At 49.1% G+C, this 25,479-nt stretch overlaps 1 protein-coding gene across 5 annotated transcripts in view; it reads left to right on the top strand.

Moving 5' to 3' along the window:
* The window catches only part of LHFPL2 (LHFPL tetraspan subfamily member 2), a 187,711-nt gene that overhangs the window by 136,305 nt on the left and 25,927 nt on the right, over positions 1–25,479 (top strand). For 3 of the 5 annotated variants that reach the window (XM_055436512.2, XM_055436510.2, XM_088839892.1), the window contains one exon: positions 23,749–24,362. In XM_055436512.2, coding sequence (XP_055292487.1) covers positions 23,933–24,362 — 430 coding nt within the window. In that variant the 5' untranslated portion in view covers positions 23,749–23,932. Of the gene's footprint in view, positions 1–10,135; positions 11,574–23,378; positions 23,577–23,748; positions 24,363–25,479 lie in introns of those variants that run through there. The other 2 variants (XM_055436511.2, XM_088839894.1) reach the window with 2 other exon arrangements.

Here is a 25,479-nt window from a genome sequence, read left to right as displayed (position 1 = left end):
TGAGTCACAGTGTTTGCATTCTGACTGTTCCATCAAACCCAGGCCTCATGGGAAGCACCGATGACTCGGGCTGGGTTAGAGAGGCGACGGTCTGTTCCTGGCTGCGGAGGGGAGGCAGCCCGGGGCTGTGGCTGAGGGGGGCTGCTGTCCCAGTGGCGCTGTTCTCGCCCAGCCGTGTGAAGTCTGCCTGTCGCACCGAGCAGGCCAGGGCACAGTTGGTGGGATTTGTCCTGGTCTGAAGCTCTTAATCCCTCCTCTCAAAGGCAGGGGCCTCGGGGCAGCCTTGGGGCACTGCCACCTTTCTCAGCAGGCTCGGAGGTGTTGCCGGAATGAGCTGGACGGTAGCGCCCAGCAGGGAGCAAGGCTCCAGTGCTCGCCTCTCCCCACTTCTTCAGCACTGCTCCTGTTACTTTTCCTTGCTGCTTCAGCTTAGGACTGTCTCTCCCCTCCCAGTGACCAGCTGTCACTATTTAGGTGCTCACCAGCTCTTACCATGGGACCCCTACCCCTCCAGATTCAGCATCGTTTGTGGCCTAAGTTGGTTTTTAAAGGTGTGAATTTTTACCTTTCCCTCTTTGTGTCAGGATGTTTCCCTTTGGTCTGTAGCTATTTTTCATTTCTTTTCTTTTCCTTTGATACCCACTCCCCTTTCGTCCCCGCAGGGATTAAAGCAACTGGATTTCCATCAAGGTTAATATCGTGGTGGTCGTGTTCCTAATGTTCTAGCCCTAAGTGCCCTTGGAAAGACTGTTTAGATGTGAGCCGTGTGGGCAGTTTGTTCTTACCCGATTGTCAAATGGCCTGCTCAATTCTGTCTTCAAGGTCATGGGAGCACAGCTCTCGCTTTTAACGATATCATTGCTGCCGTTCCCAAAAAGTGCGCTGTGTGTCAGGCTCTGAGCCAAGTATTTAACATTTATTTTCCCATTTAATCTTCATATCAATCTGACGAAGTAGTGTCAACTTTTAAAAAATGCCCAGTGTGAGAGTTTCAAGTTATATTTTATCGGGGGCAAAATGAGGATTGCAGCCTGGGAGACAGCACCTCGGATAGCTGAGTGACTGCTCCAAAGAGGCAGAGGGAAAGGTCAGTATATACATGATTTTGATAAAGTGAGGAGTACATGCAATCAAGCACGTTTATTTTTAGGAGGTTTCTACTAGTCTCGTGAAGCTTCTTTAGTCACAAGAAGCAGTCATCACCATGAAGGTTTTTAGTGCTTCTCTAGATATGAGGAGATACAAGAATTGGGCTCATAAAATCAGCTCCTGAGAATATGCAGCTCTCTGAAGACCTGTCCTGCCAGTTTTCCCAGAGCACAGATGCCTCATTTCTGCTCTCCACCCTGAGAGTGGGTGTTGAGGTCAGCTGCTGTAGCAGCACGATTTAATCCTTGTAGAGGTAAATGGCATATGCTACTGGCATATAGCGGGAAGAGGTTAATGAGTGGGTGCTCGGTCACTCAGTCCTGTCCGACCCTTTGTGATCCCGTGGACTGTAGTCCGCCAGGCTCATCTGTCTGTGGGATTCTCCAGGGAAGAATACTGGAGTGGGTTGCCATTTCCTCCTCTAGGGCATCTTCCCAACCCAGGGATCAAACCCATGTCCCCTGTGTCTCCTGCATTGGCAGGCAGGTGGGTTCTTTACCACTGAGACTAGGGATGCAGCTAAACATCCTCCAGGTTATAAGACAAAGAATTCTGTAGCACCAAATGTCAAAAGTGCCGAGGCTGAGAAACCCTGTTATAGATAGAGCAGACCATTTGTGTTTAACAGTTAAGGGGAACCAGCCAGGTGATATTCTGTAACTTCAATTATTTCAGGAAATATTCCTTGTTTGCATAGTTTTAAGAACTATTTTTAAATTGCTCCACGGGTAGAAAATATATGTAACTGTTTACAGGGAGAAAAGATTTCATGAAATTCCCAACTTTTGAAATGCAGAGGAGGCCTAAGAATTTCTTTATCTCTGCTGTGATTTGGTTATTGGAACCGAGCATGCCATTTGGTAATTATATCAGACAGTTTGACTTTGGTACCCACTTAGAGGTGTTATACACATAAATTATCTGCTAGATGTCAGCAGGAAGTTTGAAAATTGTGAAATGTGGTATCCTGGCCTCATTTGGGTCTCACGAATGGGTGAGGCTCCTGAAGTCCCACAGGCCACGTGCACAAAGCCCCACAGAGCAGGCGGGGAGGGCGCCGGCTGGCGAGGCAGGGTCCGCAGGCTGCCTGCATGTTCCGTACGGAGCGGTCCTCCCAGCCTTAATCGCGGCCTCCTGTCTCTGTGTTCCAGTCACGTGCTTGGCCCCTCTGCTCAGCAGGCAAACCGAGAGTTCCCAGTTGGAGAAGTTTGAGGTCTTCCTGTTTGTCTGATACTCCTGGCAGAGAAAATGTCCACATCTGTGCATTGTCCACCCGTTTCCTTCCCCCAGCCCCGTTCCGCATGCCCCCAGCAGCCTCGAAGCGCTGTATTGTTCCCATCCTTCCTCATCTTGACCTTGTGCTAACTGCCTATTTACTGTAACGACTCCTCAGATAAGGTACTCCTTGGGACTTTCTTTTAGTAAATGCTTAGGGCCAGGAAATGGAGGATCTAGCTAAAATGCAGTGCACGGCATTTGAAGTGTATCTCAGACCAAAGTGAAATGGACCAGCGCCCGCTCAGCTGTCTCTTTACCTCTTTTCTAGGTTTGTGTGTTTGTTTCCTGGGTCATGAACACCCCTTTGGGCATTGGTCTCTGCAGATGATGGCCACCCGTGACCAACTCCCTCCACCTTGCCCTCCGGGACACGTGGTCACCTCATTCTTCCCCACTGGCCTGACTTTCCATCCCTTTGGCAATTTTCTCGTGTCCCCAGGGTCCGCCCTGGTCCTCCTGTCTTCTCCCTCCACAGCGTCACTCAGGAGGGCTCATCCATGCCCCTGACGTCCCTGGTGCCCCGGTGCCTGGCGCACGTCCTGGTGAGGTCCACAGAGACCACGAGTTCTCCTCTACCCAGAGTAGACCTGTGATCTCGCCCAGCTTGTCCCTCCCGTATTCTGGCTCCAGGGAATGGAAACGTTCGAGTACAGAAATCTGGGAGTGCTCCTTGACTCCTCTTCCCAACAACCTCCAGGGCCAGTTAGTCTCTGAGTCTTTCTGTCTTTTTAAACATTTCTCAAAACCACCCCCTCCACTGCAGTAGTTCTCTGGCCCTTTCCCTTCTCGCCTGGATCCCTGCCAGGGCTTCCCACTGGCCGTCCTGGCTCTGCCGGTGTGCCCCTTCCACATCGCTGGCTGCAGTCCGCTGGATGGGGTGGGGGCAGTAGCCCCCATCACACAGACCTGTTGATCCTCGGCTCCCACTGAGCCCGTGTGCAGCTCTGTGTGCACGTGTGCACACTTGGAGCAGGCTTATCCCTGCCTTTACTCGCCTGCCCCTCACAGGGGCCCACGGAAAGCACCGATAAGTAGTCTGTAATAGCAACGGGGAAGAGTTTGACTTGAGCCACACTGAGGATGACAGCCCCACAGTTGCTCAGAGATAACCAAGGAGCTGCCCCAGAGAAGCATGGTTTTCAGCACAGTGTCATAACTGGTCATAGCAAAGAATATCAAACAACTCTTCAAGGTTTAAAAGAACAGGTCAGCATGCACAAGCAAGTCAGTATGGCCTTGGCACCTCGAAAGGGAGTCTTATCATTGAAGGAGAACAGGACTGGTGTTCTAGGAAGAGAGGCATTTCATCTTTATTTTTAACATGGACATGCTTTTCTCTTGGTCATGGGATCCTTTTCTTTAATAATTAAAGCAGATGTACGATGTGTGTTTGACAGGCCACCAGCAGGCTGTTTAGAATAGAATTTGAGTGAAATCCTGTATAAGCCAGAACAACTTCCCCATATCCAGTATGTGAACATTTCTTCCTCACAGGGGTCCTAGAGATGAGTTCTCTAAAATGCAAGCCGGATTGTGTTACTTTTTTGGTTGAAAACACTGTAGGGCCGGACAGCACAGAGTGCAGATCCCAAGTGTGACTCAGCCAGTCCCTCCCGGGTGATTCCTGCTCACTCCTCCTGCCACGTTCCTGCCCGTCCTCCCCACCCCCACCCCAGGCTTCGGCTTCAAGGGACGACCTTGATCCTGGCAGGCCCTGTGCTTGGCACTTGCCCCCGGTGGCCTTCTCTCCTTCAGGCAGGATGGGGTGCTCCTCTTTGCTGCTTCACTGGCACCACGGGCTCTCTGCTGGGCCCACCTGCCGACTTCCCTGTTGCCCTACTGGCCTGGGAGCCCTCTGAGGATGGAGAACCATCACTCTGGTGTCCAAGTACTGGTCCCAAACCAGGCACATGGACGAACTTCAGAAGCCACTGTCGTTGGTATGTGAATGGGATTTGTCTTTCAGACATGAGAGCATGCGGTTTCTGAGAAGTGAACACTGCCAGCCAGGCTACTTCAACTTTGCCTTCCTTCTGATGAGGCAGTTAGGGTACCCATAGACACTAAATGTCTTACCTAAGATGAAAAACTTGTCTTTTGTTTTAACTGGAGGATAGTTGCTTGACAATGTTGCGGTCTCTGCCTCACATCAACGCAGATCAGTCACACTTCTTAACCACATCCTGGAGCCCCTTCCTTCCTCTCCTAAAAAAGTCCCACGTGGTCAGAAGTGAAGAGAGAATTTAGTGGGAGGGGACAGCTTGAAAAAAAAGGTTGCAAATTCCTTTTGGGACCACACTTTGTACCCGCAGACTCTTCCTCTGGTATGGTCATTTAATTTTTTCGTGAGTCTAATTGCTACATATTTATCCAGTACAGACTATTTCTTTGAGTGATAAAGACTTCCATCAACAGTGGTTTTATTATTTTTTTTAAGCAAAAGAGAATATCATGCTCTGGAAGCAGCAAAGGGCAAAGCAGACCCACCACTATCACCCTGCTAGCCTCCTAAAGCCTGGAAAATCCCATGGGCAGAGGAGCCTGGTAGGCTGCAGTCCATGGGGTGGCAAAGAATCAGACACAACTGAGCGACTTCACTTTTCCTTTTCACTCTCATACATTGGAGAAGGAAATGGTAACCCACTCCAGTGTTCTTGCCTGGAGAATCCCAGGGATGGCAGAGCCTGGTGGTCTGCCGTCTATGGGGTCGCACAGAGTCGGACACGACTGAAGCAACTTAGCAGCAGCAGCAGCCTCCTAAAGCCGTCCTGGCTTGATGTCAGTGTTTGTCTCTGACATGTTTATCTCTTAAAACTGCCAAAACTCCATGTGTCCTAGGGGTTTCTTTCTTGATTGAATTTGGATCAGAAAGCCACATTCACTTAACAGTCATCCTAGTTCCTTGAAATCATTATAAAAGTTTACAAATAACCCTGTAAGTTAAAAAGTGAATTTAAATGGATAAGGGAGCTGTTAGAGCATAAAGTTAGTTTTCATTCTTCTGTTTAAAATTCATCATACTAAACAGCTAGCAGATATGCCTGGATTAACAAGCATTCACCCTTTCAGCCATCATTTCTACTTAAATATACAAAAAAAAAAAAGAGGATCATCAGCTACTTCTGTTTCGCTCAGGACATAAGCAGTGTCAGCATGATCTAGCCCTTTAGTTTTCCTTTAAGAAGTGTTTTTAATGCCAGCATCCAGGGTTATCCAACAGAAGCAGAAAACTTCTAGCCTTTCTCCACCCCAACTGTGACCCTCCCTTTTGAACTAATGATAGAGTTACTTTGCAGTCATTATAGTCCTGATAAAAACCTTATCATGGTTTCCTCAGGGTTCTCCCTGATCTGGTGCTGCCCCACCCACCAGAGCACTCTTCTCTGTGGAGTCCCATTCCTTTGGGCCTTGGTCTTTCTTAATGTCTCTGTGTTTCCTGATTCCAACTTTAATGACATTTCCATGAGGCCAGTAAGAGTATCTTTGTGTCTCCTCCCAACCCACCCTCCCACCCTCTTTTCCCTGCCTGTTCCCTGCACACCTTGGACTGTCAGATCTTGGACAGGAACACCTGCCTGGTCTTACCTCTTTAGAGCTTCAGTGCTTAGTTCAATAAAAGTTCCGTTCCGTCGCTCAGTCGTGTCCGACTCTTTGCGACCCCGTGGACTATAGCCTACCAGGCTTCTCCGTCCATGGGATTCTCCAGGCAAGAATACTGGAGTGGGTTACCGTTTCTGTCTCCAGGGGATCTTCCCGACCCAGGGATCGAACCCAGGTCTCCCGCATTGGAGGCAGACGCTTTAACCTCTGAGCCACCAGAGAAGCCCAAGAAAAGTTAGCAGTTGCTAATCACCATGATAAACAATGCATAGTAACAGGAGTTCTCCAGTTTGGGAAGCCCACAAAATGTGACTCTTTTTTAAGTGCTTTTCAGCAGATGTTTCATGAACATTATTTTCAAAAAAAGGGTGGGGTGTAATGAGATAAGAACAGAGGGAAAATCCAGAAATCAACTGTTCCGAGTCCTGGGGAAAATGAGAGCAATTTTTGCAGTACTGGATGCAGTTTCACTGAGTACCTCAGCCATTCATTGTTTCTGTTCTTTGAAGCCCCTGGGCCCTTGGCTTCTTGGCAGGTAGGTTAGGCTGATGGGGTGGGTGGTGTATCTGAGCACATACACCTCAGCCGTCAGCTCATCACCCACCTCCACAGAGTGGCCTTAGAAGGGCTACACTTTCCTTCCTGCTTGATCACAGAGGCCGAATCCGTGGAGCTCAGCCCTCGCTTTTGGGAATGGCCACCTCCGCTAAAGGGCAGTTTGGAATAAAGGTCAGGAAGTTAGGAGGAGTGAAACTGGACATGTTTATGAGTGTTATTCTTGTTGACATAACTTTCTTCTCACAGCCTACCTCTGCAATTTAGGATGTGTGTGGTTGACCGCCAAATAATTTCTTACCAGACCCTCCCACCCCAGCCTTTACTATCTGCAATTATCATTGTAATCAGACCAGTTTTACCAAATCTTGGTAAAATATTGCCTTTGAAAGCACTGAGACCAAAATTTAAAAAAGAAAATTTAATCCATCCATGATCTCATTGACAGTACCAAGTAAAATTGAAAATCACTTTAAATTAATGTCAGCTCAGCAGCTTCATCTCCAGGCTATTGGGTTGGAGTGCTGAATTTTTAAATATCATTTGAATCATTTCAAATGATCGTAACAAAACAAGACATTTTATTAGATCATTAATAAGAATATTTACCAGAAGTAAGTGCCCCTGGATGGATGTAAATCAGCCTTCTGAGGCCATTTATAACTGATGAGAGAATTGCACTGCTTGACTTTAATAATTCGCCCAGGAACAGAGAATAAACAGCAGCAAACATTAATTTTATTGGACAGTTTCATACGGTTTATGTTTTGAAATAAAAGGGATATGACTTGACTCCTGCCTGAAACCAAAGCACTTAGAAAGGACTCCCTCATGCTGTTGGCATCTCCAAGTGGGGAACGTGTTCTCAGATACATTTATAATCAGTTGGCACCCTTCTTGCAATAAATAAGAAGCCAAAATATAAACACTTTAAATAGTGACTGCAGCTTTGTGTTCTGTCATGTCCTTTGGCATATGGCTATGAAATTCTTTATAACCAATCATCTTACTTGTCTAGAACAGAAGCCACAGTATCTGAGAAAGGAGGGAGCCTGTATATGACTGTGATTTTTCCAAACCAAGTATGGGTTCTTTAATTGCTGGCTCTATGTCTGCAGCTAAGGGTAGAGAGGGCCTCTTTTTTAGCTGATAGCCCAAAGACTGGAGTGGAGACTGCTCTGCTGTGTTTCCAAGAATGAGAGACACTCTGGACCTGGAAATGAAAGGGTAGAGGAAATAATGTTATGAGGGAGTCAGTTGAACCCACGCCCTTTGACCATGGCCCTTGGACAGATGTGCTCAGATATGACCTTCTCTTCTGCCTCTGCACTCGGCAGTTCTTATAACCGACAGGGTATCTTGCTTTCCCATTCATCTAGAACTGTAGGACTTGGAGAGTCACCTGCTTCAGGGGGAGAAGGTGATAAAAGGTGGTCATGCACTTGAAAGGATTGACTCTGGGAACTGACCATGACAGTGATCATCTACAGATCCTCACCACCACCCCTCCCCAACTCTGTACCTGAATCTCTGAAGCTAGAGCAGCTAAGGATGCTGAGTGTGGTCACTCACCATTAGCCAAGAGCCTAGACCAGAGTCCATGGTCCTCTGCTTTAATGTTTTTGTCCCCACCTATAAGGGACTAGATCTGATAGATAGAGTGCCTGATGAACTATGGACGGAGGTTCATGATAATGTACAGGAGATAGGGATCAAGACCATCCCCATGGAAAAGAAATGCAAAAAAGCAAAATGGCTGTCTGACGAGGCCTTACAAATAGCTGTGAAAAGAAGAGAAGTGAAAAGTAGAGAAGGAAAGGAAAGACGTAAGCATCTGAATGCAGAGTTCCAAAGAATAGCAAGGAGAGATAAGAAAGCCTTCCTCAGCGATCAATGCAAAGAAATAGAGGAAAACAACAGAATGGGAAAGACTAGAGATCTCCTCAAGAAAATTAGAGATACCAAGGGAACATTTCATGCAAAGGTTCCCATGCATCGGCTCGATAAAAGACAGAAATGGTATGGACCTAACAGAAGCAGAAGATATTAAGAAGAGGTGGCAAGAATACACAGAAGAAACGTACAGAAAAGATCTTCATGACCCAGATAATCACGATGGTGTGGTCACTCACCTAGAGCCAGACATCTTGGAATGTGAAGTCAAGTGGGCCTTAGAAAGCATCACTATGAACAAAGCTAGTGGAGGTGATAGAATTCCAGTTGAGCTATTTCAAATCCTGAAAGATGATGCTGTGAAAGTGCTGCACTCAATATACCAGCAAATTTGGAAAACTCAGCAGTAGCCACAGGACTGGAAAAGGTCAGTTTTCATTCCAATCCCAAAGAAAGGCAATGCCAAAGAATGCTCAAACTACCGCACAATTGCACTCATCTCACACGCTAGTAAAGTCATGCTCAAAATTCTCCAAGCCAGGCTTCAGCAATACGTGAACCGTGAACTTCCAGATGTTCAAGCTGGTTTTACAAAGGCAGAGGAACCAGAGATCAAATTACCAACATCTGCTGGATCATCAAAAAAGCAAGAGAGTTCCAGAAAAACATCTATTTCTGCTTCATTGACTATGCCAAAGCCTTTGACTGTGTGGATCACAATAAACTGTGGAAAATTCTGAAGGAGATGGGCATACCAGACCACCTGACCCGCCTCTTGAGAAACCTATATGCATGTCAGGAAGCAACAGTTAGAACTGGACATGGAACAACAGACTGGTTCCAAATAGGAAAAGGAGTACGTCAAGGCTGTATATTGTCACCCTGCTTATTTAACTTCTATGCAGAGTACATCATGAGGAACGCTGGGCTGGAAGAAGCACAAGCCGGAATCAAGATTGCCGGGAGAAATATCAACAGCCTCAGATATGCAGATGACACCATTCTTATGGCAGAAAGTGAAGAGGAACTAAAAAGCCTCTTGATGAAAGTGAAAGAGGAGAGTGAAAAAGTTGGCTTAAAGCTCAACATTCAGAAAACTAAGATCATGGCAATGGTCCCGTCACTTCATGGGAAATAGATGGAGAAACAGTGGAAACAGTGTCAGACTTTATTTTTTGGGGGGCTCCAAAATCACTGTGGATGCTGATTGCAGCCATGAAATTAAAAGACGCTTACTCCTTGGAAGGAAAGTTATGACCAACCTAGAGAGCATATTAAAAAGCAGATCCATTACTTTGCCAACAAAGGTCCATCTGGTCAAGGCTATGGTTTTTCCCGTGGTCATGTATGGATGTGAGAGTTGGACTGTGAAGAAAGCTGATCGCCAAAGAATTGATTCTTTTGAACTGTGATGTTGGAGAAGACTCTTGAGAGTCCCTTGGACCGTAAGGAGATCCAACCAGTCCATCCTAAAGGAGATCAGTCCTGGGTGTTCATTGGAAGGACTGATGCTGAAGCTGAAACTCCAATACTTTGGCCACCTCATGCGAAGAGTTGACTCACTGGACAAGACTCTGATGCTGGAGGGATTGGGGGCAGGAGGAGAAGGGGATGACAGAGAATGAGATGGCTGGATGGCATCACCGACTTGATTGACATGAGTTTGAGTGAACTCCGGGAGTTGGTAATAGGGAGGCCTGGCGTGCTGTGATTCATGTGGTCGCAGAGAGCCGGACATGACTGAACTACTGAACTGAACTGATGACTTCTCCATTTGACAAGCTTCAGTCTACAGTCATTGATATTAAAAGGTGATTTTTTGTGTCGGCTGTGTGAAGATAGCCCTCCGAGAGCAGGAAAATAAACGTTGACCAAATATGATAATAGTAATAATTCCTACCATCTATTGAATATTTAAAATTACACCTTGCTTTCCATGCACGTATTTTTAATCCTTATAGCACCCTTTGAGGTAGGTCCTTTGAACACCCACCCTTTATTGCTGAATGACAAAGCTGCAGGTAGGGACAGGGAGATAGTGTTGAAATGGATCTTTTGTATCCTTTTTATATCCGTTTGTATCCTTTATGCTAAAAAACCCTTTTTCAGTTCAGTTCAGTTCAGTCGCTCAGTCAGTGTCCGACTCTTTGCGACCCCAGAAAATTGCTGTTTGATGGTGAAACTACTTACCCCCAGGCCAGGTTGGCCCTAAAGAAGATCTAAATGGGGAAAGGAGTGCCCTCCGTGACCTCATAGGTGGCCATGTTGATGTGGGTTTTGCGGGTGGGGAGGCTCCGGGAAGTCCACTCCACCTGCCTGGCGCACTTTTGCCAAGCACTTTTTAAGCATATGACTTACTTAATTGACCTTCACAACAAGCCTATGTGGTAGGTTCTATTAGTACCCTCAGTTTACAGACCCAGGAACTGAGGTGCAGCGCCACCTCTGGGCCCAAGGTCACCGCCTAGCAAGTGCTAGAACTGGGATTCAAGTCCAGACAGCTGGCTCCAGACGGACTCGCTCCCCGAGGTGCCTTTCTGGATGAGCTCACTGGCTGGAAGGGCGGGGCAGTGGGTTTGGTAGCAGTCTTGAGAGAGTGACTGTTGAGTCCATGCTCATCCTGTATGTGAGCCTGAGAGATTGCCCACATTTTCTGCCGGGACCCAGCGTGGTCAGCCACCCTGCTCGTGCGGGCCTGGCACTTGCGATGCAGAGAAAGTCCCTTTCTCCGCCCCGTCTGGGTGTCTTCTCTCGAGGTCGGAGGTCATCAGAGCTGCGGGAAACGTTTGCTGTGAGGAAGCCTGTTAGCTCCACACACTTGGGAGAAATCCGTGTCAGCATGCAGGGATGCTCCTTTTTCTTACCTAACCAGAACACGGTCTTCTTTTTTTCCTCCTCTGATTGCCTGGAGCTCCCTTGCCAAGCACCTTTCTGTTTCTGAGCCACGTGGGTTCAAAGGGGAGGCACCCACTCCAGCCTGGCACACGGGGGAGGCTGGGGCAGGAGCCCCTGGCAGCCGCCGGAGTCCAGGGCTCTGGACACGTGCGTCATCTGGGACCGGCTTCCTTTCTGCCCACATTTCTTAGCAGCCCTTCCAGGTGAGCATCTGGGGAACAAGGGGTTGGGGTGTCTCTGGGACATGAAGCTAAAGCCTTCTGTGTTCCCAGCCTCTCCAGCACTTTCATTTTTGTTCCAAAATGGCTTGGTCCTCTGACCTGTAGTCTCTTCTTCTGAATTCATCTCTGTTTATGAGGCTGCACTGCTGTTAGAAGCTGTGACAATAAGTCCCTGTTCCCAGAAAGAGTACTGCATCTCATGAACAAGGATAAGGGCTCAGACTGGCAGAATGGGGTTTTCTGTGACCGGCTTGAACTTTGATCTGCACTGACTTCATCTGGGCCACTGTGAGCAGAGCTCACTGGGCTGCCTCCTCCCGCCTGGCGCATTCCTGTGTCCTCAGGCCAGTTCAGTTATGCCGGCCGAGGTCCTGCCTGCCTTTGAGGGTTGTTCTGAATGTACGAGGATCTGAAGCTGCTGGCAGCTCTATGTTGAACTTGCTTTTTCTCAAAGAGTGTTGCATCCCTTTGGGAGCTACACTTAAGCTTGTCTGTTTTCAAAACACCGTCTGAATCCTAAATGTCTGGGGAATTCCTCTAGTTAATAAATGAAGGAAGCTTAAACTGGTCTACAGTTTTGAATTTGACATTCTCAGGGGAAGTTGAAAAATGCTGTGCGGCTTGATCTCTGGCTATGAAATCACTGAGACAGACAGTGTGGGATGAGCTGGGTGTGGATGCGACGTACAAATCTATCTTGCTGACTTTTTAGATGTTACAAAAATCTGCCCTTACAAATGTGTGTGAATGTTTATCTACGTGAGTGTGTCTGTGTGTCTGTGCATTCCTCATCACACAGTGGGTCTTAAACATTTGAGAGAAGTAAGGCACTAGAGAGGGGAGATTTTTGATACATGAGTAAAGAGCCATGTTTGTGAATATCCACTTGTGTGCTTTGTTTTGTTTTTTTTATTGCAGATGCATTCAACACATAAAGCCTTAGGCTATTTCCATATCCTTCTATGAGCTCGCTGTCTTTCAAGAAAGATTTGTTTATGGACTCACAGGGCAGTTTAGACTTTAATGCTGCAGGTTGTACCTTTGGTTGTGAAAAGCCAGCATCAGTGTGAGTGAACTAATAAAAACAGTGAGTTTGAACATTTGAGTGATGTTCTTAGAAATATGAATATAGCCTACAGTAGACTTTGACACTACTTTAAGTCACTCAGAAACTTTCTAAAATTCACTAACAATGTTGGTTAGAAACAGAAGTGACCTCAGTGAGAATATGAAAGATTTTCTTTTTGTTTTTAAGGTGAGCAGTGGCTAGCGTTGTCTTAGTCCCTGGGTAAACCCAAATTAGATCTTGGTTTTTAAGGATACAGGATATTTTACATCATTAGGCTCAGTTCACTGATAATATCTTCAGTGGGTAATTAGAAACGTGTCATTCTGCTGAGAGCTTTGCCAATAAACCTGATGACAGCTGCAAGGTTTGCAGTGTTTGTTTTGATGGGCTTCTGGGTGAAGGTCGCTGCCGATGTGAGCTGCTCCTGCCCTGTGCCCTCTGAGAAGTTCTGGGCTGTTGGGCTTTGGGCTGGCAGCCCTGTCTGTGAGTCATGCAGCTGGCCTGTCCCCTGGGCCACGCTGGGATGAGGTTTCCGCTGCACATGTGCTCACACCCGTCACCTCCTTAACGGCTGCTTGGAACCCTGGCACTAAGGCCGAGCTTGAACATTAACCACCACCATTGCTTCTGTCAGTAGCACTCACGGGTCAGGTTTTCAGGGCCAGTGGAGATACAAGGAAAGAAAACCGTTTCTGCCATTCTTTAACCACCTGTGGCCATTTCCAGATTAACATTTTTGTCTACTACTAGTTTTTGAGCTTGTAAGATGATACCACATATGTGTGTGTGTATCTCTATATGTACATGGTTCAAAAAGAGGTGATACCTAACTTAAAACAACTGTGTTTTTAAAGGGACGGGCGTTCTCACCGGTAGCTGATGTTCACCTTCCTCATAGAAGCTACCAGTTTTTTAAGCCCTAATGCGCCACGGTCTTTTCCTCCATCTCTGAAATGACTGTATTCCTAGAGGGACTATTCGGATTCTCATGATGGAGATGGCCTGAAAGCGGTTAAAAGTGTGGCCAAGGCCACTTCTCTGCCTGCAAGCTGCTCCTTCTGCCTCGCACCCCGTGGGCTGAACTTTTCACTCTCTGCACTGCCTGCCCGGCCACCATTCCTTCCTGTTCCCAGTCAGAGGCCCAGGCTGTCGGTCATCCCCACTGCTCTCCTCTGGTCTCTTGCCCCCTCAGCTCATGGATACTTCACTCCGGCCCCATGCACTCCATTCCCAGGAAAGACCTCTGACCTGGGCTGACACCTGGTGCCAGCGGGCCCTGGAGGTGTCTCCTGAGCTGCCGGCCTGGCCAAGCCTCCTACGGGCGGAGCTCAGAGCCCTCTTCTTGTGCTTGTTAGAAGCACACTTCCGAGTTGCCATCCTAGCTGGCGGCTGCACAAGGTGGCTGGAGCCACCCCAGGATGGAAGAAATAGGAGCAGAGAAAGAAAGGGAGGCAGCATGAGTGAGTCTCTGGTGAGGACTCTCTGGTAAGAGGCTTGGAGAAGCGCCTGATGTGGAAGGTGGTTCTTGCAGCTGCGGCGCTCAGGGTCACTTCTCATTGACCTCATTTGCTCAGTAGGGGTTTTTTCTTCTTTCTTGGTACTTCCATGTATTAACCCTAAGATAAAATATATGAAGAAAGTAAACTTTTTATTGAACCGGTCTACCTTGTTGAATTGTACAGTGAATGCTTCTGAAATAGTTGCCAGTCTTTAATGGGGCTTCCCTGGTGCCTCAGTGGTAAGGAATCCACCTGCCAATGCAGGAGATGCAGGTTGATCCCTGGGTCAGGAAGATCCCCTGGAGGAGGGTATGGCAACCCACTCTAGTATTCTTGCCTGGAGAACCCCATGGACAGAGGAGCCTGGCGGGCTACAGTCCATGCGGTCGCAGAGTCGGACACGACTGAGGGACTAACACACACACAATGCGGGTCACTGGATGACTTTTATTGCTGTCCAACTGCAAACTTCCTTGCCGTGTCTATCATGGAGGATGGTGGAGTTGAACATATCTCGACACCAAAGACAGAATGGACGGGCCCTGGCTCTGCCAGGAGCTCAGCCCTCGGAGGAAGTTGGATTGTGTGTGACCTTAAAATCTCAGCACTGGCAACCACAGGGTTTTGGTGTTTTCCCAGCCACACCACTTGTCTGTCAAGGGTCAGCTGTGCCTCTGCTTCATGTTGTCAGGGACTCAGGCTGTCAGAGAGGTCTCATCTGGGATATTTCTTATTTCATGGGAGAGAGAAGCGAGCTGGACAACAGAGCACACCCTCCCCCAAGCTCTTCTGCCCAGAAGTGTCATGTGTCACTTCTACCCACGCTGAATTGGCTGAACGAGTCCCATGATCTGGTCTCATGTCAATGGGGTCAGGAAATATCATCTTCCTCCAAGAAGAGACATGATATTTGAAAGAATAATACATCCTTTCACAAGAGCTTTCCCGGAAGCTTCCAGTCAGGAGACGATTCTTGTTCTACTTGATTCTTGAGTTCACTTGGTATTTTATGAGTTTGTGTGAGAGGCTCAAAAGTAATAGACAGCATAATCCTCTTCGTTGATTGTGTTTGGGTTTTCTTAAGCTGCTGCAAGGGAACCTGGCTGATGGCCGTGTGTCTGGTGAACAAGCAGCGATTCTTTCTGCCTCTGTGAAGAGGAGATGGGAAAGCCTGCAGTTGCTGTCCGAATGAACATCCAAACTCCCTGATGCTGGGGGCACTGCCCAGCTGTCACTTAGATGAGCCAGAAGCCCATCCTCTAAGGGTTATTGATTCTCAGGGTTGGGTCACTGGAGCAGAGGACTTGGCAGTCTCCCCTCTATTGACACCAGGGAGTTCATGAAGCAGGAAGTATCTTGATTTTATATGTAAGTTCTTATAAGCTTTTTGGTTTTCACCCTTTGTTACTTTGTCCATTAAAACTCTCTGCTTTCATTTATTTTTTTTATTTAAAAAATTTTTTTAAATTGGGGGTGGAATCTCCATTGCAGCATGCAGGTTTTCTCTAGTTGCAGCATGTGGGGACTACTCTCCAGTTGCAGAGTGCAGGCTTCTCTTGTTGCAGAGCATGAGCTCTAGAGCGTGCAGGCTTCACTGGTCGCAACACACCAGCTTCAGTAATTGTGGCAGGTGGGTTCAGTTGTCCTGCAGCACGTGGGATCTTAGTTCCCTGATCAGGGATCAAACCTCCACCCCCTGCATTAAAAGGTGGGTTCTTAACCACTGGACCACCAGGAAAGTCCCAAAACTCTGTGCTTTCTTATTGATCCTGAAAATACTGGTGAAGCTCACTTACAGGCTTATATTTTTCCAGAATTCATTATGAATATGAAAAAACACTTTCTGTTTAAACTTATATATAACAGGGACATTGAAAGGCAGCTCTTGAAGCTCAAGTTCTGATTCCACTTAAACCTGAAGCCTTTGACATCCCACAGTGCGTGCCGGGCAGAAGCCCCTGGCTGATAGGATCTTGACTGAATCACATCTTAGTGTCTACTGTGGGAGTTGCTTCTCCAGTCACTCCTGTTGTACAGAAACAGAGACTAAAGGAAGATGGTGACATTTTCTGAACGGTTTCCTCAACCTCCTAGAGGTTTTTAGATGATGACACTTGTAGAAAGAATAAAAGTTATGAAATGTGTAAGTGGGCTTGAAAAATCTTAGAGAATGGATCATTTAGAAACTGGGACCAAATAGGTGGACCTGTTGACCTTGGTTGCTGACACCTCAGGACAGAGTATAAAAATGACTCTCCCAGAAATGTGTGCTCAGAAAGCAGATTGACTGGGTACAGAGGAGTTGAAGTGGGCATCAAGGAAGAAATATCTGACTGGCCGGGACTGGGGGATTAAAAAACAAACTTGACAGTGAGCAACTCCTCACCAAGTGCTCCAGACCCAGAAAAAAAGAGGCTTGCTGAGGTGTTCTGGAGAGTGGAGCCTCTGCTTCTCCGGGGGTCTGGGGCAGGGCATCAGGAGCTGAAACCACCGCTGGGTTCAGCAGGAGAGAGACCACCCTACAGAGGGGGGCAGAGCTGGGGTCAGTAAGACATCAAATGCCTAAGATTACTTAGGTCCACTTGGTAAGTTCCTTGAGAGTCCCTGACATTTGCAGCGGCCACGGCCACCTGAGCACATCCTGAGTGGCCAGCGCAAGTCTGGAGGAGGAGAATTGGAGAGAAATAAAAGCTGTGTGGCCAAGCGAAGTTTTGAGAAGCCCCATTTTGCCATTTGTAGAGATTACTGAAAACACAGACTGACTTCCGTGTGTGGTCCAGAGAAACTGCCAGGACCCCGGGAGAGGCAGGGTCAAGGTTCTGTCGATGCTGGCCAGCTGGAGTCCATGTCCTGTCAGCCTGACATCTTGGACAGCCTGATACACATTAGCTTGGACCTTTAACAAATTTCAGAAAAACAAGTGAAAGTGTACTTAATTTAGTGAATGCTACGCATGTCCATCCGGATGACAGAGCTTGACTTACTCTTTAGAGCAGACGTTTCTAAAATATGAGGGTTTAGAGCTCTGTTCTTAAGTTGTACCTCCAAATATGAAAACTGCAGGAAGCTCCCAGCGTGGGCTCTCACCGTCCACGCTACCGACTTGCTCTGTCAAGGGGAGCGGCCTGTGATATTGGCCTCCTTGACCTCTGCCCGATAGATACCAGTAGCTCCCCTCCCCACCCCAATCTGTGATAACCAATGTCTCTAGACATTGCCAGATGCTCCCTGCAAGGCGGGGAGGGCACAGTCATCCCCAGTTAAGAGATTGCCCACAGAGTCAGAGGTGGAATGTGGGACTAGTTACCCCTGAGGAAAGGGTGTTGGCCGCCAGGAGGAGCTGTGAGCCTGTTGAGATGGTGGCTTAAGAAGCAGTGTCATTTCTAGGGGATTTGGACCCTCTTCTTCAATAGAGTCAAGGTGTCTGCATTTCCGTTGTCAGTGTATTTTAGAGGGTAACCAGGGCAAGTGAGAGTTTGCAGACTTTCTTTGGTAGCTGATTTTTCTTTTTTAAATACCACGCAAGGTGTTGAGCTGTTCGCACCAGCACTGTCCCAACGGTTCTCACTCTGCTCTGTGCTCTGCGGATGGATGGGGGCCCCTTGCCATAGGAGGGTTCCTGGACAGCATGTGAGCAGGGCGCTGGAGGTCAGGGGACGGCGGGCTGCCCTGCAGACTCGCTCGTTCCTGCCTTCGTGTGGCTCCGTGAGCTGCGCGGGACCCGTGTCCGGCTCTGCACTGATGCGCGGGGCCAGCGCCTTCGCCCTTCTCTGCAGCCTCAGCAGCCCTGCCCCATCCCCAGCCCGACCCAGCACCGAGGAGCCTCTAGTGCAGGCGGACCTCACTGAGTCTGAGGCCTCCTTCCGGCTGAATGACTCTCAGAATTCAGTGTGTAAAGAATCTCCTGGGGGCTTGTTAGAGATGCAGTTCTGGCAGCCCCTCCAGAAAGTTTGGTTCAGTGTGGGAGCTGGAAACTTACGCTCCTTGAAACAGGTGGCCCATATCCCCCTCTAGGAGCTGGGGGGGTCCAGGGACCACACTCTTCGAATCAGCGCTCTAGAGGGTCTTTCTAACTTTTGGAAGGCAACAGCACATAAATTCTACTTTCCTAATCCTCTTATCCTTCCCGAAGACACTGGGCGGGAGGCCATGCTGAGCCTCTGTGGGCCTTGTATGTCTGAGGGAGGTGGTAATAACAAACGTGGATATTGGCCAAGAAACTACCAATGATGTGGGAGTAAAGCGCAGCCTGCTCCGAAGTGTATTGATTATTTGGGCCACATGGGTCAGTGTAGTAAATTTATTATTAATCACAGACATTCATATTTTTTTATTACTTACCGAACCACAGATACTGTGTAAAGTTCCTTTGGTAAAGAATTTGTTTAGCTTCCAGGATGACATCCCTCAAAACAGAGCTTCTTAACTGTGACATCAGACCCACCTCCCCACACACACCATCCCAGGAGCTCTTTAAAAAAGAGGGTCCTGAAACCTAAAGGAGTGGAATGGGGTGGGGGGTGTGAGGGAGGTTCAGGAGGGAGGGGGACGTGTGCATACCTATGACTGACTCATGTTGTTGTAAGGCAGAAACCACACAACATTGTAAAGCAATCATCCTCCAATTAAAATAGAATTTTAAAAAACCAAAGTTAATAAATATTCAAAACTCAAAAATAAAAGAAAAAGAAACTGGAGTTCTGGACTTCCTTGGTGGGCAAGGGGTTAAGAAGCCACCTGCTAACCCAGGGGCCACAGGTTCGATCCCTGGTCTGGGAAGATTCCACCTGCCTCAGCGCAACTAAGCCCATGCGCCATGACTGCTGAGCCCATGCTCTGCAACAAGAGGAGCCAGTGCAGTGAGAAGCCCGCCCACTGCAACTAGAGCAGCCCCTGCTCACCGCAGCCAGAGGAAGCAGCATCAAAGACCCAGCCCAGCCATAAACAAACAAACAAACAACAAGAGTCCTACCCAGAGCAGCTTTCTGCTCACTTCCTCACCAAAATGTGGATTTTATTAGCACTGCAGAGGACCGTGCAGACTGTTCTGTTTTTGTCTTTTTCTGTACACACACATGTAACACTTACACATGTGTATACGTAGATGTATGCGTCAAGTTCCTCTGATTCTGAGGTGTAGCCTCAATCTTATTCCTCCCAGATGTGATCCAGTAGGAATTACACAGCATCACCTATGAAGGATTCTTACCAAAAATGTTTCAGCTGAATCTAAACGAGCCTTTAGATTTAACTTCCATTTACCCTATGATGGAGGATAGAGGACAGGTTTAAATGGCATCATGAGGAAATAGGCAAATCAGATTGCTGGGCATCCTGTAAGACAACTGGCCTGGTATCTGCAAATAAGTCAGTGTCAAGGGATAAAAATAAAGGCAGGACAGGGTAGGTTAGGGATGGAAGGACTATTTTTTGCCTTAAAGCGATTAAAGACATAATTAAAAGCAATGCATGAGCCTCGATTGAGTCATGGTTTTAAGAAAACAGCTGTAAGAATTGGTGCAGGGTAGAGAAATCTGAGTGTGGACCGGGCTTTCGGATATAAGGAAATTATTGTCAGTTCTCTTGGGTGTGTTAATTTTATTGTGGTTATGTAGGAGAATGTCCTCATTTTTAAGAGGTCCATGCAGAAGTGTTTAGGGGTGAAGCGTCGAGACATCTGTAACTCATTTTCAAACGGTCCAGGGAAAAATGTTTGTGTGTGAGTGTGTGTGCTGAGGATGGAACAGACAGGGCAGCGTGTGACCAGCATTCAGTCCACAGGGCTCACTGTCCACTTTCGTCATCTTCTGTCTATGCTGGCAGATTGTCCTAATGAAGCTGAAACACAGCACCCAGGCAAGTGAGGTGGTGCTGTTCTCCAAAATGTGGTTTGCACGGCCCCCTTCTTGGGCATCACTGCTGGAGTGATGGTGGAGAGTGTGGGCATGCCGGGCAGCTGCAGAAGGCAGCTCCACTCCCCACTGTCCTACCGAGGCAGCACTGATGCAGGGCCACTCGGTCTGCCCGCCTTTCTAGAAGCTGTGGCCTTTGCTCCCAAGCTCCCAGACTGTAATCTCTTAGGGCAGTTACGCCCAAACGCACCCTCTTCCCTTCTCACTGACAGCAGGAAGCTGCCAAGGAAAGGACCCCGTTCAGCTCTGCTAATACCGCCCCCTTCTTTGAAACAGTAGGGATCTGTGGAGCGGTGTGCTGACGCCCGCGGACCACCCATTTGTCACTCTCTTGGTTCTGTATTCTGACTGCGGCATATTACTCTAGGTTTCTGCCAAAGTCTCACTTGTTTAGGGTTGCTGTTTTTTGTTTGTTTGTCTTTTGCTTATCCCTTGCTAAGAGGCTTTCCTCTGTGGACTAGCATAATTTTCCGAAAGTCAGAGGGCTGTCCATGTTATCCACAAACACCAGGGATGTGGTAGTAAAGCCAAGCATCCTGGAGGGGACATGTGCTTAGTGGCCGGTAGAGAGATGTTCACATGGAAGCTCAGCGAGGGTCTGGTGTCATTATGTGATCTTTGGAGGAGTGGGAACAGCAGGGAGGGCCGCAAAGGAATCTGTTAACGAGATCTGTGCCCTGGATCTTGTTCCCCTTTGATGTGGCTGTTATCTCAGTGCACGCCTTCCCCGCTGGGGCGTTTGACAGAGCACAGAGCACTGTAGAAGCCCCTTGCTGCCTTTCCCCTGACCCAGGGACTTTTCTTGGATCCTCTGGAAAGCCACTTTTTGTCAGCCTTGCATATCATGGCTATTCCTCTAAAGTAGTCATTAGCAGACTTGCTGAGGAGACCAAAGCATCTTATCTCCCTTTTCCAAACAGAAAAGTGAAGGCCTCATTCCAGCCACTCTGGTGTGGCTGCAACAATCTGGTATAGTGGAGGGGGACTTGTTTTAGCACAGATGGACAGAGAACTGAATTTTTTGAGTTTACACACAGGGGTCCTTGAATAATTCTGCCTTAAATTTGGCAAGAACCATTGCTAAGAACCGTGCTAAGCCTAAATGTGCCTTCTTCCCTTCTTCTAAAGTTTCACATCCTTTCTCTTTAGAAGTTGCAGCCTAATCCCACCCATGGCTCGAAGCTGAGCTTGCTGAGCAGGACATTGTACATTTGGCATCTTCATTAAGATCCCAGTCTCCTGAGAGGCTGTAGCAGAGTCTGAGGTTCTGCAAGAGGACAAATATGTAAAGGTTTTATATTCACATTGAAAAAGTGCCACTGAACAGTAGAGGGGCAGGGATTGACAGCAACTGGGGGCACCAGTAAACTGGCTTTCTAATCAAATGGGGAGCTTCCCCAGCGGCGCTAGTGGTAAAGAACCCACCTGCCAATGCAGGAGACACAAGAGACGTGGGTTTGATCTCTGGCGGATCCCCTGGAGGAGAGCATGGCAACCCCTCCAGTATCCTTGCCTGGAGAATCCTACAGGGGGCTACAGTCCATGGGGTCGCAAAAGGGTTGGACACGACTGAGCAGACCAGAGAATCAAATGGGAAGTTTGGATAGAGCTTCTTTTTCTAAGCAGCAGACTCTCCACCTGTGAATCAGAAGTGTTTATGAGCCTGGAGGGTGGGAACTGTTGGGATGAAGTGGGGGTTCCTCATGGGAGTCATCCTAGCTTGTTTTCTTGTTCTCTTTTGAAATGATCACTTTCATTATACACAGATCTCCTCCAGAGCTCTTTTGCATTGGCAACTTCTTACTCAAAAGCCATTTCTGTTTGGTAATACGGGGTGAGAGGGTAAGAATGATTGAGTGAGAAGAGATGATACTTCTGGCCTCATGCTAATTTATTTTCCCCAGCTGAGTTTGTCAGCTGTGTTAGGCGGTAGGGAAACAGGAAATAAGACCCAGGACCTCACCCTCAAAGCCCACCAGGAAAGCGTGGACACCAAGAGTGACCTCATCCATCTCTAAATAGCCTGGGCTTGATCCTCCTCTACGTGTAAAGGCCAAGCTTCAGTTAGCACCGAGCACTTCCACTGGCTAAACCGTTGTCTGACCAGTCTCAGCCCTGTTAGGGGAAAAACTGTTGAGGCAAAGGCGCTGATGTTTGCTGAGCACTTACCGTGCCAGGCACTGTGCCAGGCGCGCTCCCTGTTCTTGCTTCATTTTCACAGCAGTGTCGTGAGGCAGGGGAGTCCGTGAGGGAGCTGACAGCGAAGGCTCGAGAAGTTAGATGCTGTGTGTCCAGGAACCTTTGTGGTGCAACACACCATCTCTCCCTTCCCCAGTGGTACACACACGCGACAGTTAAGTTCCTCTGTCCCTAGCTTTGCACTAGCTAATTTCTCAAAACAGCATCTTGTGTGAGTGTTAAGTGCGCTGTCTTATAAGGCATCGTCGCTCACTAGGCTGTGAGCCAGCATGGTGGTGAAGCTTGGACACCCACTCCCTTCTTTTCCCACTTCCCCCCTCCTCCACAACTCCCTGCCCAGCCGTGGCCCACATGCCACCAGGCTCTCTGCAGTTCTTAGGGAGTTGACATGACCTGGGTTAACAAGTAATCACTCAGAACAGAGCCATGCGCCCGGATGTCCGATGGGAGCTGTGGGATTTTCCTGACCTCGGGGGAGAGGGGGCGCCGGGAGAGGCAGGAAGATGGGGCTGTGAGGAGCCCTGTGGCCCATTTCAGGGTTCAGGCCTCCCTGAAGGAAGTTTGAGCCGTTAGAGCGGGGCCCTCTGGTAATGAAGCCAGCCGTTTGTCCTTGGGAACAGAGTGAAGCCTTGTGAGTTCAGAAACAATGGGCGTGTTGAGTTTCAGACCTGGTGTGAACCGAAGCTCGGGCCCAGGCCCTGTGATGGATTGGGGTGGTTCAAGGGATGCATTCTTCACTGGCAAGGCTGTTGTCAACACGTCCCCTCGGGCGGTGATGATAGTCAACGGTCATTAATGCCCCTGTTTGGAATAATTCCCACAAGTAAGTCAGCTGTTCTTGGAGGTTTTTTTTTCCTTCCTCTTCTGCACATTTTAACTTCTGTAGTTTATTTTGTCTCAAAGTAACCCCGTGAGAAATGCATGAAAAATAAGTTTGCGTGGCAAAGTTTTATTATTTATCATGGCATTGTTTTCCTTTTACATTCTCCTTTACCTCTGAAGCAAACACTGCCTCCTGTGTCTCTGCTAGGACGCTGATTCCCAGACAGTAAAATCGGGAGTTGCAAAAGCTGCTAATAAGCAAAAGCTTTTGATACAAATTTGGCAAATTTAACTCATCTAGTACCAAGTCCTGTAAACTTTCAGAGCGCGGCTGGTTCATGGACACAGCTCCCTGGCAGCCTATCTTGATCCGTCTGAATGCAGCCTGTGCAGCTGGACTTTTTCTAGTAAGATGTGATGGAGCAGGAACGGAGTCCCAAGAGCGCACAGCTGGTGCCGGAGCCCGGCGCGCAGGATGCCCCGGGTGGGTGAGCAGTGCAGCCTAGAGATAAGGGGCACCACAGACGCTCTGGGAGCGCCCTGGAAACAAAGAAACCGGCCAGCCCGCGGAGGGGGCGGCATGTTGGCGGGCGCGCTGGGGTCGCGCCCCGCGGGCGGGGCTGCGCCGCTCACCGCCCTCCTCTGTCTCTCCGCAGGTGAGGCTGCGGCCGCGGAGCTGCGACATGGCAGCATGACAGCCCCGGAGCGCGCTGCCCGACGCCGCCGGGACGAGGGCGCCCCCGCCTGAGCCGCCTTCCTGCGCCCTCCCCACGGCCGCGGCCGGCTCGCCGCGCGTGCTCACCCCTCGGACTGCCGGCTCCCTCCGCCTTGAGCATCAATATGTGTCATGTCATTGTCACCTGTCGCTCGATGCTCTGGACCCTCCTGAGTATTGTGGTGGCGTTCGCCGAGCTCATTGCCTTCATGAGCGCAGACTGGCTGATCGGGAAAGCCAAGCCCCGCGGCAGCGCCGAGCCGGGCGAGCAGGGCGCGGGCCCCCCAGAGCCCTACCACCCCACGCTGGGCATCTACGCCCGCTGCATCCGGAACCCCGGCGTGCAGCACCTCCCGCGCGAGACGCTGTGCGGGCCCTACGCCGAGAGCTTCGGCGAGATCGCCAGCGGCTTCTGGCAGGCCACCGCTATTTTCCTAGCCGTGGGCATCTTCATTCTGTGCACCGTGGCCCTGGTGTCCGTCTTCACCATGTGTGTGCAGAGCATCATGAAGAAAAGCATCTTCAACGTCTGTGGGCTGCTGCAAGGAATCGCAGGTAAGCGTGAGCGGAGGGGAGGGCGCCCTGGAGCCACGCGTGTGCCACTGCGTGTGCGCGGCACGCCCACGGCTCACTGCTCCGCTGCGTGTGCGTCTTTAGGAGCGTGCTCTTCTCTCCGGGGCTAAGCAGCAGCCACGCGCTGCCCTCACCGCTCCCTTTCCCTGTCTCACTCCCCTGAATCAAAGGCAAGGCTGTTCTCTGCTGTCCCCTGCTCATCTTAGCCTGTGTCCCCTGGTCCTAAATTGCTGGGGTTTTTTTGAGAAAGCCGCCACGGGGTTGGGCTTTCCCGATCAGCCAGTCTGCGCGAGTGAAGGCAATGAGCTCGGCAAACAAATGAGCTCCTACTTTTTGCTTTTCCCAGTAAATTAAAAGCATGCTTTCCGCCCTCGGGCGTCCAGGGAGGAACTGCGGTGCAGGAGGCCCCCTGCAGCGGACTGTGTCCTGGGACCACTGTAAGGGAGGGGCAGTCATTCCCAGGCAGTGAGCCGAGTGCTGCCACCCACACCGCCCCCATCCCCGCCGCGGGATGATTTCAGCTTTGGGCTGGGAGGAGGAGGGCCGGGAGGGAATTAGTATCCGCTGCTCTGTGTGTAATAACTGTTCTGGTTTAAACTGTCTCCTGGAGCCTGACAGAATGTTCTGTGCACTCAGATCAGAAATTACAAAGTAACTCTCCCACTTTCTGGGAGTTTCTCACTAATGAGCTTGTTAGAAGTGGGTGGAAAGAGAAGTATGAGCACCTTACAGAGATCCCAGAGAGGAGGCTGGGAGCGCCAAGAAGACTTCCATGGCCACCAGCATTTTCACAGACTGTCCCATAAGGGGTTAAAAAATGAATCTGGAATCAAGAGGGTTATCAGTCTGTCCACACTCAAGGGAGTCGTTCTGGGTGGCAGACACTCACACACACACACCCACACACCAGAGTTTGAAGACATCCTCAGGAAGCAGAGAAATAGACTCTTGCTTTGATTCTCAAGGGGAAAGTCCACTTGTTAAACACTGCAACCAAAGTATTTCTTAATCTGAACTCTGAGGGGAGAGACACCCGGCCACCCCCACCTGTCATCGAAGGGCACATCCTGCAGCTGTGAGCCGGGGCTGCAGACGGTGA

The sequence above is a fragment of the Moschus berezovskii genome, chromosome 9 (assembly GCF_049115385.1).
Source record: "Moschus berezovskii isolate FMDL1 chromosome 9, NW_MosBer_1.0, whole genome shotgun sequence".
NCBI classification, from domain to species: domain Eukaryota; kingdom Metazoa; phylum Chordata; class Mammalia; order Artiodactyla; family Moschidae; genus Moschus; species Moschus berezovskii.
Note: the sequence above shows the minus strand (reverse complement) of the source record. Positions and strands in the feature narration are given on the sequence as shown.